Source organism: Thunnus maccoyii, chromosome 16 (genome assembly GCF_910596095.1).
Source record: "Thunnus maccoyii chromosome 16, fThuMac1.1, whole genome shotgun sequence".
Taxonomy (NCBI): Eukaryota; Metazoa; Chordata; class Actinopteri; order Scombriformes; family Scombridae; genus Thunnus; species Thunnus maccoyii.
This window is the reverse complement of record NC_056548.1, coordinates 11,737,715-11,750,827: the sequence shown is the minus strand read 5'-3', so window position 1 is coordinate 11,750,827 and position 13,113 is coordinate 11,737,715. Positions and strand designations below refer to the sequence as shown.

Sequence of the window (13,113 nt, the reverse complement as noted above, 5' to 3'; positions counted from 1 at the left end):
TTGTTTAATTTTTTAAAAAGTTAGTAGAATTTGGCCTCAGGGGGGCATTCATATGTGTATAAATTTCACCCAATAGTTGTTGAGACATTTCACTAAAAACCACAAATGTCAACTTCATAGTGATGCTATAGAGGGAAAGTTATTGATCACCGGTAAGGATTCATCATCTGGAAAACATGCATGTCTGTACTAAAGTTTGTGCCAATCCCTAGTGGATATTTATGTGATTACTAGCTGGTATAGTTCTAAAAGAAAATTCAGGGACTCATTCTGGACACCGTGAATGTCTGTACCAAACTTCACGGCAATCCACTGAATAGTTGTTGACATATTTCAATCTGGACCAAAGTGGTGGACCAACCAACCGACACTGGCACTCTTAGAGCCATGCAGATAGGATGGCTAAAAATAGTGTTACGATTAATATTAAGCCACAAACTCCTGCTACAGAAGACACAGCTAAAGCTTAATTAACATGACATGACTGACAAGTACTACTGCATACCTTTATTATTGATAAAATACTTTCTGCAGATACAATTGAACAATTTACAATTTGATCTGTTGTTACAGTAGGTCAGTTCATATAACACTAATGATGTAATCAATAACACTAGTAAATGATACCACATGATACAAAATGAAAGGTTTCTATTCCTAATAAGTATATAGTCAAAACAGTTCTCCTGTATCTACTAAAAAAAAAGAAGGAGAAGAAGAAAAAAAGTTTGAATTTCCACTTGAAATTTAAATTTTCCACTTGAAAAATTCTTGGCACAGATTAAGGCCAGATAATGATACATAAAGCAGCATAGAAAATCTTTTAAAACAGAATCAAATCCCCACCCTTCAAAAAAGACAAAAAAAAAGAAAAAACACATCACAATTCATAACACAATTTTTTTTTTGTCAGCTTTCCCCAATAAATTATCTAAAGAACCATTTTTAATTCCCTGAAGTTCACACATGGTGCATGCAAATGATACATTTAATGTTTCAAGATGTAAACTCATGTAGCAAATCAGGGATCTTTATTTATAATCAAGGAGAAAAATGACAGAAAGCTGTTGAATTTGTTTTGAAGTATATTTCATATATTATATTATAATTGTTCCATAAAAGAATGATGTTGTGCTCCATACAACTGTTTTGAATGTGAAATGATTGAGGTTAAAGTGAAGGCGTTCTGCGATATTGTTCAGCTCTGAAGGAGGTGGATTATGTCCAATAAAAAGGCAGTAAAGTTATTTAACCATTTATCCAATATGACTAAAAGTAAATCAGACTTCACTTTCACCCTACAATTGATGTGTAGTTTCACACAAAACATCAAACAATGTGTTGTTGAAATTCTGAAATCATAGTTGCCTGGCTTGAACAGTTTGGGGTTAGGAAAGAAAAAAAAAAAACAGACAGGGCAGCGGAGGTAGAGTGAGAGAGGTAGAGAGTGAGGTAGGGAGGACAGAGCAGCACTGAGGCTTCTCCATGTTAAGGCCTATCTCTCCTCTCCCTTATCAGCCTAAAATCTACCTAAAACTGTCTACAAAGCCCATGATCCAGATAAACGTTTCTGTTCACAGCGCAGTGACAAGTGGATTATAAAAATGAGACTCACCTTCAACCCAATGCGCAACAACATCAGGTTGATTACTGATTCTCGACTGAGGTGGAGAAGCTGTTATAGAAAAGCACAATTTTCAAGCCGTTGGCTGGTGGCTGCGAATATAAATGTTTCACCCTGATTACTACAGTTTATACACAACAGTATATGAGATAGAAACTCCAGTTAGCACAAGCTTCAGTGTGTCACTGCAGGCTTGTAATAGCAAAAAGCACACTTGCAGAAATGGCTTTCTCTGGGCTGATACTTAGAGTATAATGTTACAAAATAGCCATCAATCCATGCAGCAAAAAATCTGTTTTCCTGAAGGTCACACTGTCTTCAAATATCCCTCAGAAACCTTTTTTTTTTTTTGAAAAAAAAAAAAAAAAAAAAAAAAGGGTGACAAAACAGAAATTAAATAAAAATAATGAGCATGCGTGGTTGTTGTAATTCTGAAAGCTTGTAGAGAGAGTTATCTAATAACACATCTGGTAATATTGCATAGACATAATGCAAATTACAGTCATTATTTACAGTACAGCAAATCAAAGTGCCAAAGAGTAAATTCCTTCTCTTCTTCTGCCAATGAAAAATTCAGACAGATTAGAAAAAGTCATGAATTTAGGGGTTTGACTTTAGTCAAGCTTGAGAGATTTATGGAGAAATACAGTTATGCAAAAGCTATTAGAAAAAAAAAGATGGCACAAGACTGATGTCAAGCGGATTGTCCTAATAGCAACGTGGCGTCTCACTGTGCATGTGTGTAGTTTTATAGGTAGTTCTGATTTGTCCGTGCACCCCTGGTAGCAGGGTGCTATCTGAATACCCCAACATTGATTGACAGCGCCACCTCTGGTTTCCTGGATTTGGTAGCTCCAGCCTTCTTCTGTGATCCATCACCGTCAGAGCCTGCAGCCTGCTCACTGAAAATAAACAATTGAATAAAATTTTACCAAAAGGATCTTAAGTAACAAGTCACATAAGATAAAGAATAATCAGAAGAAAGAACAGAGTTTTGAGGTAACACAGTTATGAATCACTGTAAGGCGATGACTGCCAAGTAAAAGCTGTAAAAAGCCTTGCTTTCCTCTGAGATTAGTTCAAGCAGTCTCTCGTCTTTATAGACATCTATAAAGCCTTGATCACAGTTATTACATTTTCCCAGTTTGTGAATGTGTCAAAGTAAAGAAGTCGCACCCTTTCCTTCGTTGCTCTGCCTGCTCTCTGAGCCTCTGCTGGCCCAGTTCATCCTCCAGGGTGTAGAAGTCTCTGTTGTTGTCAATCAACAGGTTCTGTAAAAAAAACACAAAAAAAAACAAGAGTAAATTAAATGATTCTCAGTCAAATAAATCCAAAAAAGACTAATTTAAACATTTACTGAGTGAACAAATAGTTTCAAATACCTTGATGCCAATTACGTCGCCATCTTTGAGGTGAAATGGTGCTCCCAGTAGTGATTCTGCCTTTTTCTTCTTTTTCTTTTTAGAAACCTGCTGGTTCTGAAAGTAAAAGATGCATGACATATTATTCACTTATAGTGTGACAATGAATGAGTGGCAATTATGAGAATATTGAGATTTCAGGTCTTCACTACATTTCATTCAGGCAACATCCCTCTCTAATGTTCTTCCCAAGCTCAATCAACTTTTCTATTGAGTGAGAGTGTGCAAGTATACATATGGGTCGCCCCCAACCCCTAAACCAGGATCTTTCTCAAGAAATTATTCTCTTCTAATCTTACCCAGTTGGATATTTCTTCCCAAGTGTGTTTGTCGGGCTGGTGTTTGGCCAACCGCAGAGAATCAGGGGAGAGGCCGTAGTGTGCAGCCAGACAAGTGCGTAAAGAGCGAGCAGAAGAGTCCCGGGATGCATCCCAAACCAGCTCCTCTGAAGGGTAGTAACATCTTTCTCCAGGTACTCCCATCTTAACATTCAGCAACACCTCCTTAGGGCTTCGAAAAGGGAGGAAATATAGAGATTTATTTTTTCTTATGTTCAAAATGTATGTACCGGAAAAGAAGAGTAATTTTTCTTATCATGTTGGGATTCTACAAAACATGTATACATCAGACATCTCAAACCATACCCAAGATCTTCCTCTTTTAGTAGCTGTTGCACACAAAGGTCTGTGCCACCAGTTATCTTCAACTTCCTGAGCAGGAGGGAACCAAACAGAAAATGCAGGTCAATGAGAGGAGCAATGACTCGACAGTTCTGCATCTGTCATTAATATAAAGAATCTGGAGGTCATTGATACAGGAATAAAACATGTGAGAAGAAAGTGTTCATACCTGAGCGTGAGTTGCTGTCCTCTGAGGATTCGTGCCAGCCTCCGTCCCTCCAGCTGCCACACACGCATGAATGCAGTGGTTGGCAGACACACATCCTGAAGAGCGGGCAGCGTCAAGACCTGATACAGATGTAGAGAAAAAGTCTTTTAACATCTGCTAGGCAAAAGCATCAAACTGTCATACACACATACTCTGTATGGCCTAACTTACTATTATAAATGACTATCAACTCTTACTTTGGATACACAAAACCTTCACACTCTACCTGAGTCTTGAGATCCTCCAAGCTGACTTCATCTGATATCTCCACCTGTCCTACACTTCTCAGCTCTGCCATGTTGCCGTCACACAGACGAGGCGAGCGACTGTGCGTTTCACCTGCAGTCGCCTCCACCGGCATCTGCTCCTCAGCGTGGCCGTTGGCAGTGTGGTTAAAATCAGTTTCCATGGAAACTGTTGAGTTATTACTGGCATCCAGATACAGCCATACAGATAGCTTGAGAAAACCCTGGCAGGAAAAGAGAAATGTGTAGCTAAAGAGAGGAAAAAGACCACAATGTATCATGAATCTACACATAAAAACAAAATGTTGAAGTACCTTCGGGGGCAGTTGTCCTTCTGTGACGACTAATGTCTCTCCATTGTTTATCTTCAGCTCTGACAGGGAAGCATCCTGAGGGTAAAAGGTTGTTGTCAACATGTGGATTGATAGATATAGGTTAAAAAAAACAAGGACTGACTATAACATTTTGGGTAATGGGTAATTTTGGGTAATTGGGTAATTTAGCCACTCACCTCATCCATCAGCGCCTCTCCAACCTCTTCACACCAATCAAGCCTCCTCAAGTGCCAAGAGGTGCCTGCAAACACACATTTTAATTACATTATGATCAACATAATTAGATCTGTACATTTACAATACCACAAAAGCAGAGATCATTTTGATGATGCTAAATACAAAAAAGTTGAGTCTACAGTCATGAACATACAAGTGAAAAAACTGGGGGGAAAAAAATTAGTTTTACCATCAAGTCCAACAGCATCCAGCATTGCCTTTAGACACTGCAAATAATAAAAACAATCATTTTAAAAAGCAAATACACACGAATGAATGTTTCACCAAATAAAAAGTTTTTTCCTTACTTCTTTGACAGTACAAGTCTTCTCCACTATTATGTCCATTTCCAAGCCAGCAGAGGGCGCTGCGCCCACAGAGAAGTGCAAGAAAAGCTGCAAAGCAGAGAGAACATCTCCAAACATCAATCAAGCATTTAAAAAAGCTTATAAGCCATATTCTTCATCTGTTTTAGTATAACTGCTAAACTGCAGGATAGGATAGGTTTACTGCTGCTTAAAGGTTCTTAACTTTCACCTGTGCAGCTGCAAGTACAAAGGATTTCTTGAAGATTTCAAATAAAAGACACACCTGCGATGCCTTGGGGGCATTACCCGGACAGAGAGTCAGTGTGGTCATGAGTCGCACGCCTGCGTCCCGAACACTCAGCTCCTCACACACTGTTCAATTAACCAGAATAAGACAGCGCAACTGCACTTAGTAAAAATGTGCAGTGTGTGCAGCACTTCAAAGACAGATGATGAGAAGAAACATTACAAGCAGGGGGAGTACCTTTTAAAAATTTAATGAGGGAACAAAGTAGAGGAGTGTGTATCTTAATATTTTGTTAAAAAGAGGGGGATTTCCAGCTCTTCTGCACCATTAAAATCAGCCCCAGGTTAACATCTGACACAGTACCTGGAGGAAGGAGTTTCCCTGTGCAGTCCACCTGTCTCAGACAGTACTGTGCACCTGGTCAGTGAGACAAAAACAGCTGATTTAAGAGCATAAACTTGTAGTCAGCATAAGGATCAAAACACAAACGCACATTTTGTCATCACCTGAGCAGCAGGTAGGACAAAAATATAACTTGCAGATAACTGGGATGCAAGTTGTGCCAATTTTCATAATCAATTGTGGAAAATGCATTTTACAGAGAACTACATAAACCCTGGTGAAATTCAGACATTTTGTTTATTTTACACCACTGCACTCAGTCTACACCATCTGTAAGACCATATGAATTATACACTGACACTGTTCACAACTTGGGAGAAGCCTGGTCTCTAATCTGAAGCGTTCCAAATTTTTAGCCAGCAATTTTATATTCTGTAAGAGACATTGACAACATTTATATGTCTGTTTTCTTCATCACTATATAAAAAAACAAGAAACTGGTCATATATTTGGTGAATGTGGCGATTATTTTTTATTGATGCAATGATATTCAACTGCTAATTGTCAAAAATATCTATCTATGTAAACCGGATTGGTCAAACTAATTTAAGTGTACTTAAAATGTGTACTGTTTTGCTGCATTATGAAATTAGAATGGGACTCCGCATCAGCAAATATACTATATTAAATTGACTCTCTGATCAGTATTGGGGGAGAAAACCATTTATCTGGACATCCAGGGGAGGTTATGTACAACACTGAGAGCCTTGCCTGAGAGCTGCTCCTGTAACTGCAGCTCGTCTACGGCCCTCTGTTTCACCTCACACAGCAGCTGCAGGAAGAGACACATTACACATAACTATATGATTTTTAAGACAGAATAATAATGCCTAAAAGAAGAAATAAAGAGGAAACAAAAACAAAAGAAAAGGAAAAAACAAAAAGAGAGCAAAAACAGAAGCACACAAATTACTGACCATATTTCCTGTGGCTGGAACCTTGATTTTCCTCCTCTCCTCCTCTTTCTCTACCTCTCCTTCTGCTCCTCCATGTGGTCGAAACTCCACCTGGAGCCAGCGACAGTCTGACGGTGTAGTCACGGTGACCACATCTCCGTTTAGACTGAACATGCTGAACAAAGTGGAGAGGGTTGTTGTAAAACACACATACAAAAACAACAACGCGCATGTGCACTGACACGCTGCAGAGGACTTACCTGCTGTCGAACGACTGCGGCTCCAGCACCAAAAGCGCATCTCCATCTTTCAGCGACAGCTCCTTCAGTGTCCGCTGCATGTCGTCGGGCGGGAACACCTTCCATCCGCTTGCCCCTCCTCCCTCTCCTGCCCCCTGCTCTTCTCTCTCTCTCTTTCCTCCCTTATGCTCCTGACACAGCAAACTCTCCTTGGGCTCCCCCAGGGCCTCCCTCACCTCCCCGAGAGTCACACCACCTGCAAAACCTCTCGCCTCCTTTTTAAGCCCTGGTCCCCCATTTTCAAAACCGTCTCTACCCTCCTCACACTCCACCTCCTGCTCTCCATCTTCCCCCAAAAAGGGACGGACTACATTCAGCAGCACTGGCTCCCACTCGGTTCCGGTTAGGACACTCGCACCACACACCTGAACAGATAATAAGAACCAGCATGGATGTCAGTTATTTGGGATCTTGACACTTGAGCATGTTTGTGATGGACTATGTCTCTCCTCACCTCTCTGCCGTTCCACACAAACAGGTCAGAGTTTGTGTAGATGCCTGCACTGTACAGGGAGACATTGTCATCTGCAAAGAGTAAAACAAAGTTACAGAAATACTGTACATAAATCCATAGTTTCTGAGGTCCTCTTGAGGTTTTTTGCTACATGTCTCACCTGTAAGAGTATTGTAGAGGTGTAGACCTGCTGGAAGACTCTTGGCCACAGTCAGAGCCATATCTCCTTCCCAGAGTTCCTGCATCTAAATAAAAATACAAAGCTAGTTTGTACTATTCAGGATCTGAAATCACAACAGCTACTCTTTTAGGAAATTAAATTACCTGATAAATAGATAATCGCAGGTCTCCCACAGTCTTTCTACGATCAAAACTGAGGGTGGTGCTCTCGGTGGGCTCTTTGCTGACAGGCTGCAGGGCTCCGTTTTTTAGCCTATAAGAAGGTGCTAGGTGCAGATGCAGCTCCACTGTGTTATTACTGGCTTCACACTCCTCACTGTAACAGGACCATTGATTCATATCAATAATTCATGTAACAAAACAACGTTCATATACCTTTCTAAATCAGTGTGTGTGTGTGTTTCTGTACCGCATCTGCCGCAGTCTGATGTTCTCCTCCTGAGCCAACTGGATGAGATGATGAGGAACTTTATATTGGGGATTGTTCAGAGCTGCAAATGTAGAAACACAAAACAAATTGTTAATAGATACATATTAGACATCTACTTATTTCATCTTCACTTTACTTGATAAATGACAAATCTATTACCTAAAATACAATTAGATCAATTATTAATTGACTGTTTTTTTCCCTACATGAACCCACTTAACTTTTTCTTTTTCTTTTTTTCTTCTGTAATTCACCTCTCCTCCATTTCTTTCTCTGATCCAACACATCTTTTCCATTATAAAACATCACAAACCTTCATTGGGCCTGTTCAGCTGTGTTTTTCTGTAGAACAGCATGTAGGCGCTCTCTTTGCCCTGGAACTGCTTCTCTATGTCAGACTCCCTGATGGAGGTCACTGTGGAGTCATTAAGGTCAAACCAGTGGCTACCCTGCCGACAGACAGGAAAATACACAATGATTATCAGGCTTTAAAGTAGTAACTAGACATCCACCACAACTAAAGATAAAAATATAGAATTATAGGTGTGTTGCTTTCCTTTAAAAGGCTTAATACTGGATGAAAGTAATCCAAAAATGTGAGTGTTTCTTGAGAGTACCTCTAGTTCAGGCTCTGGCTTCTGGTCTAGTCCTGGCTGTTCTTTAGCAGCTCTTTGGTCTGGAGCTGTTGAAGGATCAGAGTCAGTGGTCTGCTCTGCTGGGCTGGGGGGCTCAGTCATGGGGCACGGCGGATTCGCCTTCAGCGCCACTCGGGTACCAGTGGACACCAACAAGAAAACATCATTGTGGGATTGCAGGAACTATATCAAAAAGAGAAAAAGTAAAGGTTTATGAGTATAAGAAATAAGGAATACATGGGAAAAATGTATAATCAATAGTAATAGCAAGCAATATTTGCTGCAAAAACACACAGTAAGCTCATCTTAATTACTAAGAAACCAAACATACCTTTCCTATGGGACCATAATGTTTTCTAAACCTTTTGCTCCAGGATGAACCAATTTTATCCATGAGTTTCTGGCCCAGCTGGTCCAACAGGACACTCTTTGATGGCTCCTAGAAACAGAAAATGAGCACCATCTATGTCATTAGTCATGGTTATGTCACTAACTCAAAACAGAACAACGCATGCATGAGAGGAAGATAACATGCAGACAAAGGATGGTCTTTTTGTTGCCATACCTGAGCAATAATGGTAGTGAGGACAGACAAAGGGTCATCTTCTTTTAGTTTTGGTTCACACACTTCCTTGACTTCCTCCTTGACTTTCTTCTGCGTCTTAGGTTTGCTTTCTTCCTCCTGACAACAAAACACAGAGGTGCTGCCTGAATACATAAATGCACATAGTCAAAAACTTGAAGATTTTTATCTCTTTTTTTTTCACATTGCTGAGTAGTAATGCACACGCACATCCACTTTAGGCCAGGTCCAAATACAAATATAACACTAAAGGTTTCCCATTTCCAGTTCATCCATTCATAACTAGAGTCTTTGTTGTCAGAATATTTTTTGTTAATTAGTTTTTATAGTTATTTTATGCAGAATATGCTATCAGTCATTTGTCAGTGTTAACATTTCTGGCATCTCATGCACCCTGCCTATTATTTGCCTATTTATTCTTTGCTCTCGTCCTCGTTTTTTTCTCACCGGTGGCTCCCATTGGCCAAGCTGGTCAATGTCCCTTATGTAAACGTGGTAATGGCCACCATAGCAGCCGCCCTTATGGATTATCACAGAGAACAGCTCATAGGAGTAATCACAGTCATCTCCATCAGTCTGTAAGAGAGTAACATAAAATAGTTTACTTATCAAGACAGTACTAGTATAAGGCAATAGTGAAAGCCTGGAAACCAAGAAAAATTAACAAAAATAACCACAGTTACAAGAGTTAAATGTGTCCTAATGATGTGAGGTGGTCAGAGTGATAAAATCTGTCAGGTACCTGTTCACAGAATGGCCTCAGGTTGATGGTGAGGGGGAAGCTGTAGCGTTTTGTCTCCTTGTAACGCTCACATTTGGCAAAATCAAAGCTGAATCTCAGCAAAGACATGGTCATGAATGGAGGGAGTTTCCTCAGCTTGGCAGACTGAGTAATGGAAAATTAAGAAAAGGAAGGATCAGGAAGGACACAGCAAATAAATGCAATATTTTTTTATGCAAACAAGAAACAAATGTTTATACAAAGCAGTCGGTCTTTACATGTCTAGCTTTTATTCTCTTTTCAATTCAACATGAATGTAAGATTTGATCAAAGAGGGAAACAGGAAAAGGGAAAAGGAGAAATTTAACCTTTCCAAAAGCTTTATTATAACCTTTATTATTGTGTTAACTCAGTCTGGAACTAAGTCTGAAAAATGACTGACCTTGGCAGCAGTGACTAGTCTGTCACACTGTGCACAGCGGTACAGGTTATTACCCTCGAACAACTCTTCCTCCACAAACATGTTCCACAAAGCCTCCTCCAGGCTAGACACACCACAAACACACACCGTCAGGTCCAGGAAGTCCTCCTAAAGGGGGCACAACCACATATTTACACGAGAACTGGGTTACTAAGAAAAGACAAGCATTTATCCCACAAAAGTATACAACAAGGTGCAAGTCACTGAGATTAATCAAAAGTAGACAAAACATATCTTAAAGAGATCAAGTAAGAAAGGCAGAAACTTGTCACCACACCTGTCTCTGGCTGACATTTCCACACTCCTTGCACACAATGCTGTTGACAATGGTCCCATGGTACAGGCGGTGGATAAATGTACTACCGGTGGTGTCCACAAGAGAGTGCTCCAAAGCACTGAACAGAATCCTGTTCAGCTCCTGCACATCATGCTGATTTGTCCCCTGAGAAAGCATGAAAACAGAAAAAGGTTCGATTGAGGGGCCAAAAGACATACTACATCCTAAATGCATATAGTATGTAGTATATAGTACTTTTAATAATATTATGTTCTAGTAGTTACTTTCGAAGAAATCAATGTACTTCAATGTTTTGTCTTAACAAAAAGCAATACAAAACTTGTACAGATGGATGTCAAATTGCAACCTTGAAACACCACTTAAACTTCACTGAGAAAGCAAAGTAAATCTCTACAAATGTAATAATCTTTTTTTTTGTTTTCTGGATCTTCCAGAAGCTGTTGCATCACCATCTACAAGGTTTTAATTTCTTCCACATGTGAGAAGCTCCCCAAATTTCTTTGAGCAATGCACTGTGGGACAATAGTGTATGTGAATGGCACAGAGAAAAAACACAAGCGGATTTAGTATGCGTATTAAGCTCTGATACATACACCTTGGCGCTTAATAATACAGAAATGTTGGAAAACCAGAAAAATATGGATGATTCACATCAGCCAAAGTCTGTCAATAAAGACAATTTAACCCAAATGTAATGAATACAGTCTAATATTGTCAATGCACAGTATTTTTAACCCTAAAATGACAAGCTCTACTGATATAAAGCCTTGCAAAAAATGGGTGTGGGTCTATTTCCCATCTCCACCGTCCATCCTTTACGATGTGAGTGTAGCATAAAACTACACTTTCCGTTTTTTGACTTTTCAAAAAAGGTGGGTCATGTGAGTCCTGTGGATATATTTATCAAATTCTCTCTGTTTTCACTCTTCATGTATTAACTTAGCCCCACTTTGTGGCTCTTGTGTATTATAATTACATTCAAGTTTCAGTGCTGATGTAACTGGGGCTAATATTTACAGCAGACCTGACCTCTTCATAGACCAACTTTTCTGCATTTCAGCGTCACCTTACACGCCCTGGTATGACTGGAAGCTAAATCGATCGCTAAGAGGAAAGGAGTAATCTGAGCCTCTCTTTCTCCATCTCGCTGACAAAAAAAAAATGGACCAGACCTCGCTGCTGTTCCAGCCAAAGCTGTCAGTGAGGTCAGCGGTGGTGGCGCTCTGCTGGTCCACCAGCAACAGACGGGTGAACAGTCTCTGGAGCTCCAGTGGGATCACTCTGACCTAAGCAAGACAAGGAAAAAACAAATTTGTTGCACTTCACAAAGATATACACTCCAAATTTGTAACATTTACCTGCGTATTAGAGCACTTACTTTGGCCCCTGGTTTCTCTTTGTCTTCCAGACATCCTAATTCTTCTGGCCCCAAATTGAACAGCTCCTCTGCACAGACACACACCAAAAATAAATTTAGAGACTATAATAGACTAAATAGCTGTTTTCTGGGTTACCTACTATACTGGTGGATCTCAATGTCTTCCTCCCACTCTGGTCACCTGCCCTCACCTCTGAACTCCGGGGTGAACAGCAGGGTCTGGAGCAGAGAGTTGAGGTAGCAGGTGCCTCCCTGGTTCTTGATGCCGCACAGATTGCTTCTACCTCGGGGTGAAGGTGGCTCGTCTCCCCCCTTTGCAACTCTTCCCCTGGAGGTAGTGGAGGAGAAGCCATCCTCCTCCTCTTCCTCGAAAAGATTCCCAAACATGCTGTTTGAGTTTGTTTGTTTTTTTCCTCCCGTTTTCTCTCAGTTATGGTGTGTCTCGTAGTAATTCGTGTGTCCGCACTCCTGTGTGCCCTCTTGCTATCTCATCTTGGTCTTGCCGAGTTCTCTGTTTACAATGGCCGGGCTGACTCTGAAATAAGAAGACTTCACGGGGCTAAACATAGCGACTATTACCGGGTGTGAATGCGTTGAAATCGAAGTTCAGCTTGTTTGGCACGCAGACAAAGGCAAATCAATCGCTAGCCGACACTGTTGCGTGGTTTTCCTGGCTTGACAGCTCAGCGAAAATGAAGAAAAAATCTGGCTGTTGGTAACGTTAACGGTCGATGTCACTACGACTGGAGGAACCGCGTCTTCTAACCGCGACACGAATCACTGTTTTTGTTGTGTTTTTACTCGATATTGTTTCGGACAAAGGCGTATTCTTCCTCTCTCTGTGTTAAAAACGCTAACACACGGAACGTAAATAAAAATACCGTCGGTGAACAGTAAGCAGCCATGTTTCTTCCTAGCAGAGAGTGTAGTGATGCATTTTGGTACTTGTAGTTTTATAATTGATTAACGCGTACACTAAAAATTAATATAAATGAGGGTATTTTTCAGTTACGTATGCATACAGAGCTCTTGCACAAAAACATCTTAGTTCTGGTTTATGATAATTTTCTAT

At 40.3% G+C, this 13,113-nt stretch overlaps 1 protein-coding gene across 1 annotated transcript; it reads right to left on the bottom strand.

The window, feature by feature from the left end:
• Positions 1 to 1,072: 1,072 nt before the first annotated feature.
• usp40 (ubiquitin specific peptidase 40) lies at positions 1,073 to 12,952 on the bottom strand. Its single transcript, XM_042388919.1, has 31 exons — positions 12,233 to 12,952; positions 12,042 to 12,109; positions 11,836 to 11,949; positions 10,643 to 10,807; positions 10,327 to 10,473; positions 9,906 to 10,049; positions 9,611 to 9,739; positions 9,146 to 9,262; positions 8,912 to 9,019; positions 8,563 to 8,763; positions 8,259 to 8,394; positions 7,925 to 8,006; positions 7,660 to 7,831; positions 7,496 to 7,580; positions 7,336 to 7,406; positions 6,843 to 7,246; positions 6,604 to 6,757; positions 6,398 to 6,458; positions 5,648 to 5,701; positions 5,321 to 5,409; positions 5,038 to 5,124; positions 4,920 to 4,956; positions 4,690 to 4,754; positions 4,493 to 4,567; positions 4,160 to 4,402; positions 3,895 to 4,013; positions 3,690 to 3,755; positions 3,345 to 3,555; positions 3,007 to 3,102; positions 2,801 to 2,895; positions 1,073 to 2,526 (listed from the first exon to the last, which is right to left on the bottom strand). The coding sequence occupies exons 1-31, from the start codon at positions 12,426 to 12,428 to the stop codon at positions 2,418 to 2,420; spliced, it is 3,900 nt and encodes a 1,299-aa protein (XP_042244853.1). The 5' UTR covers positions 12,429 to 12,952; the 3' UTR covers positions 1,073 to 2,417.
• Positions 12,953 to 13,113: the final 161 nt, after the last annotated feature.

What these genes read in the sequence shown, in the direction of transcription:
- usp40 (XM_042388919.1), bottom strand. Translation starts at nt 12,428, where the DNA reads ATGTTTGGGAATCTTTTCGAGGAAGAGGAGGAGGATGGCTTCTCCTCC. An exon ending in GTTCACCCCGGAGTTCAGAG is followed by an intron (nt 12,110 to 12,232) that starts GTGAGGGCAGGT and finishes GTGTCTGTGCAG; the next exon opens with AGGAGCTGTTCAATTTGGGG. An exon ending in TGGAGGATCTCAAGACTCAG is followed by an intron (nt 4,014 to 4,159) that starts GTAGAGTGTGAA and finishes CATCTGTATCAG; the next exon opens with GTCTTGACGCTGCCCGCTCT.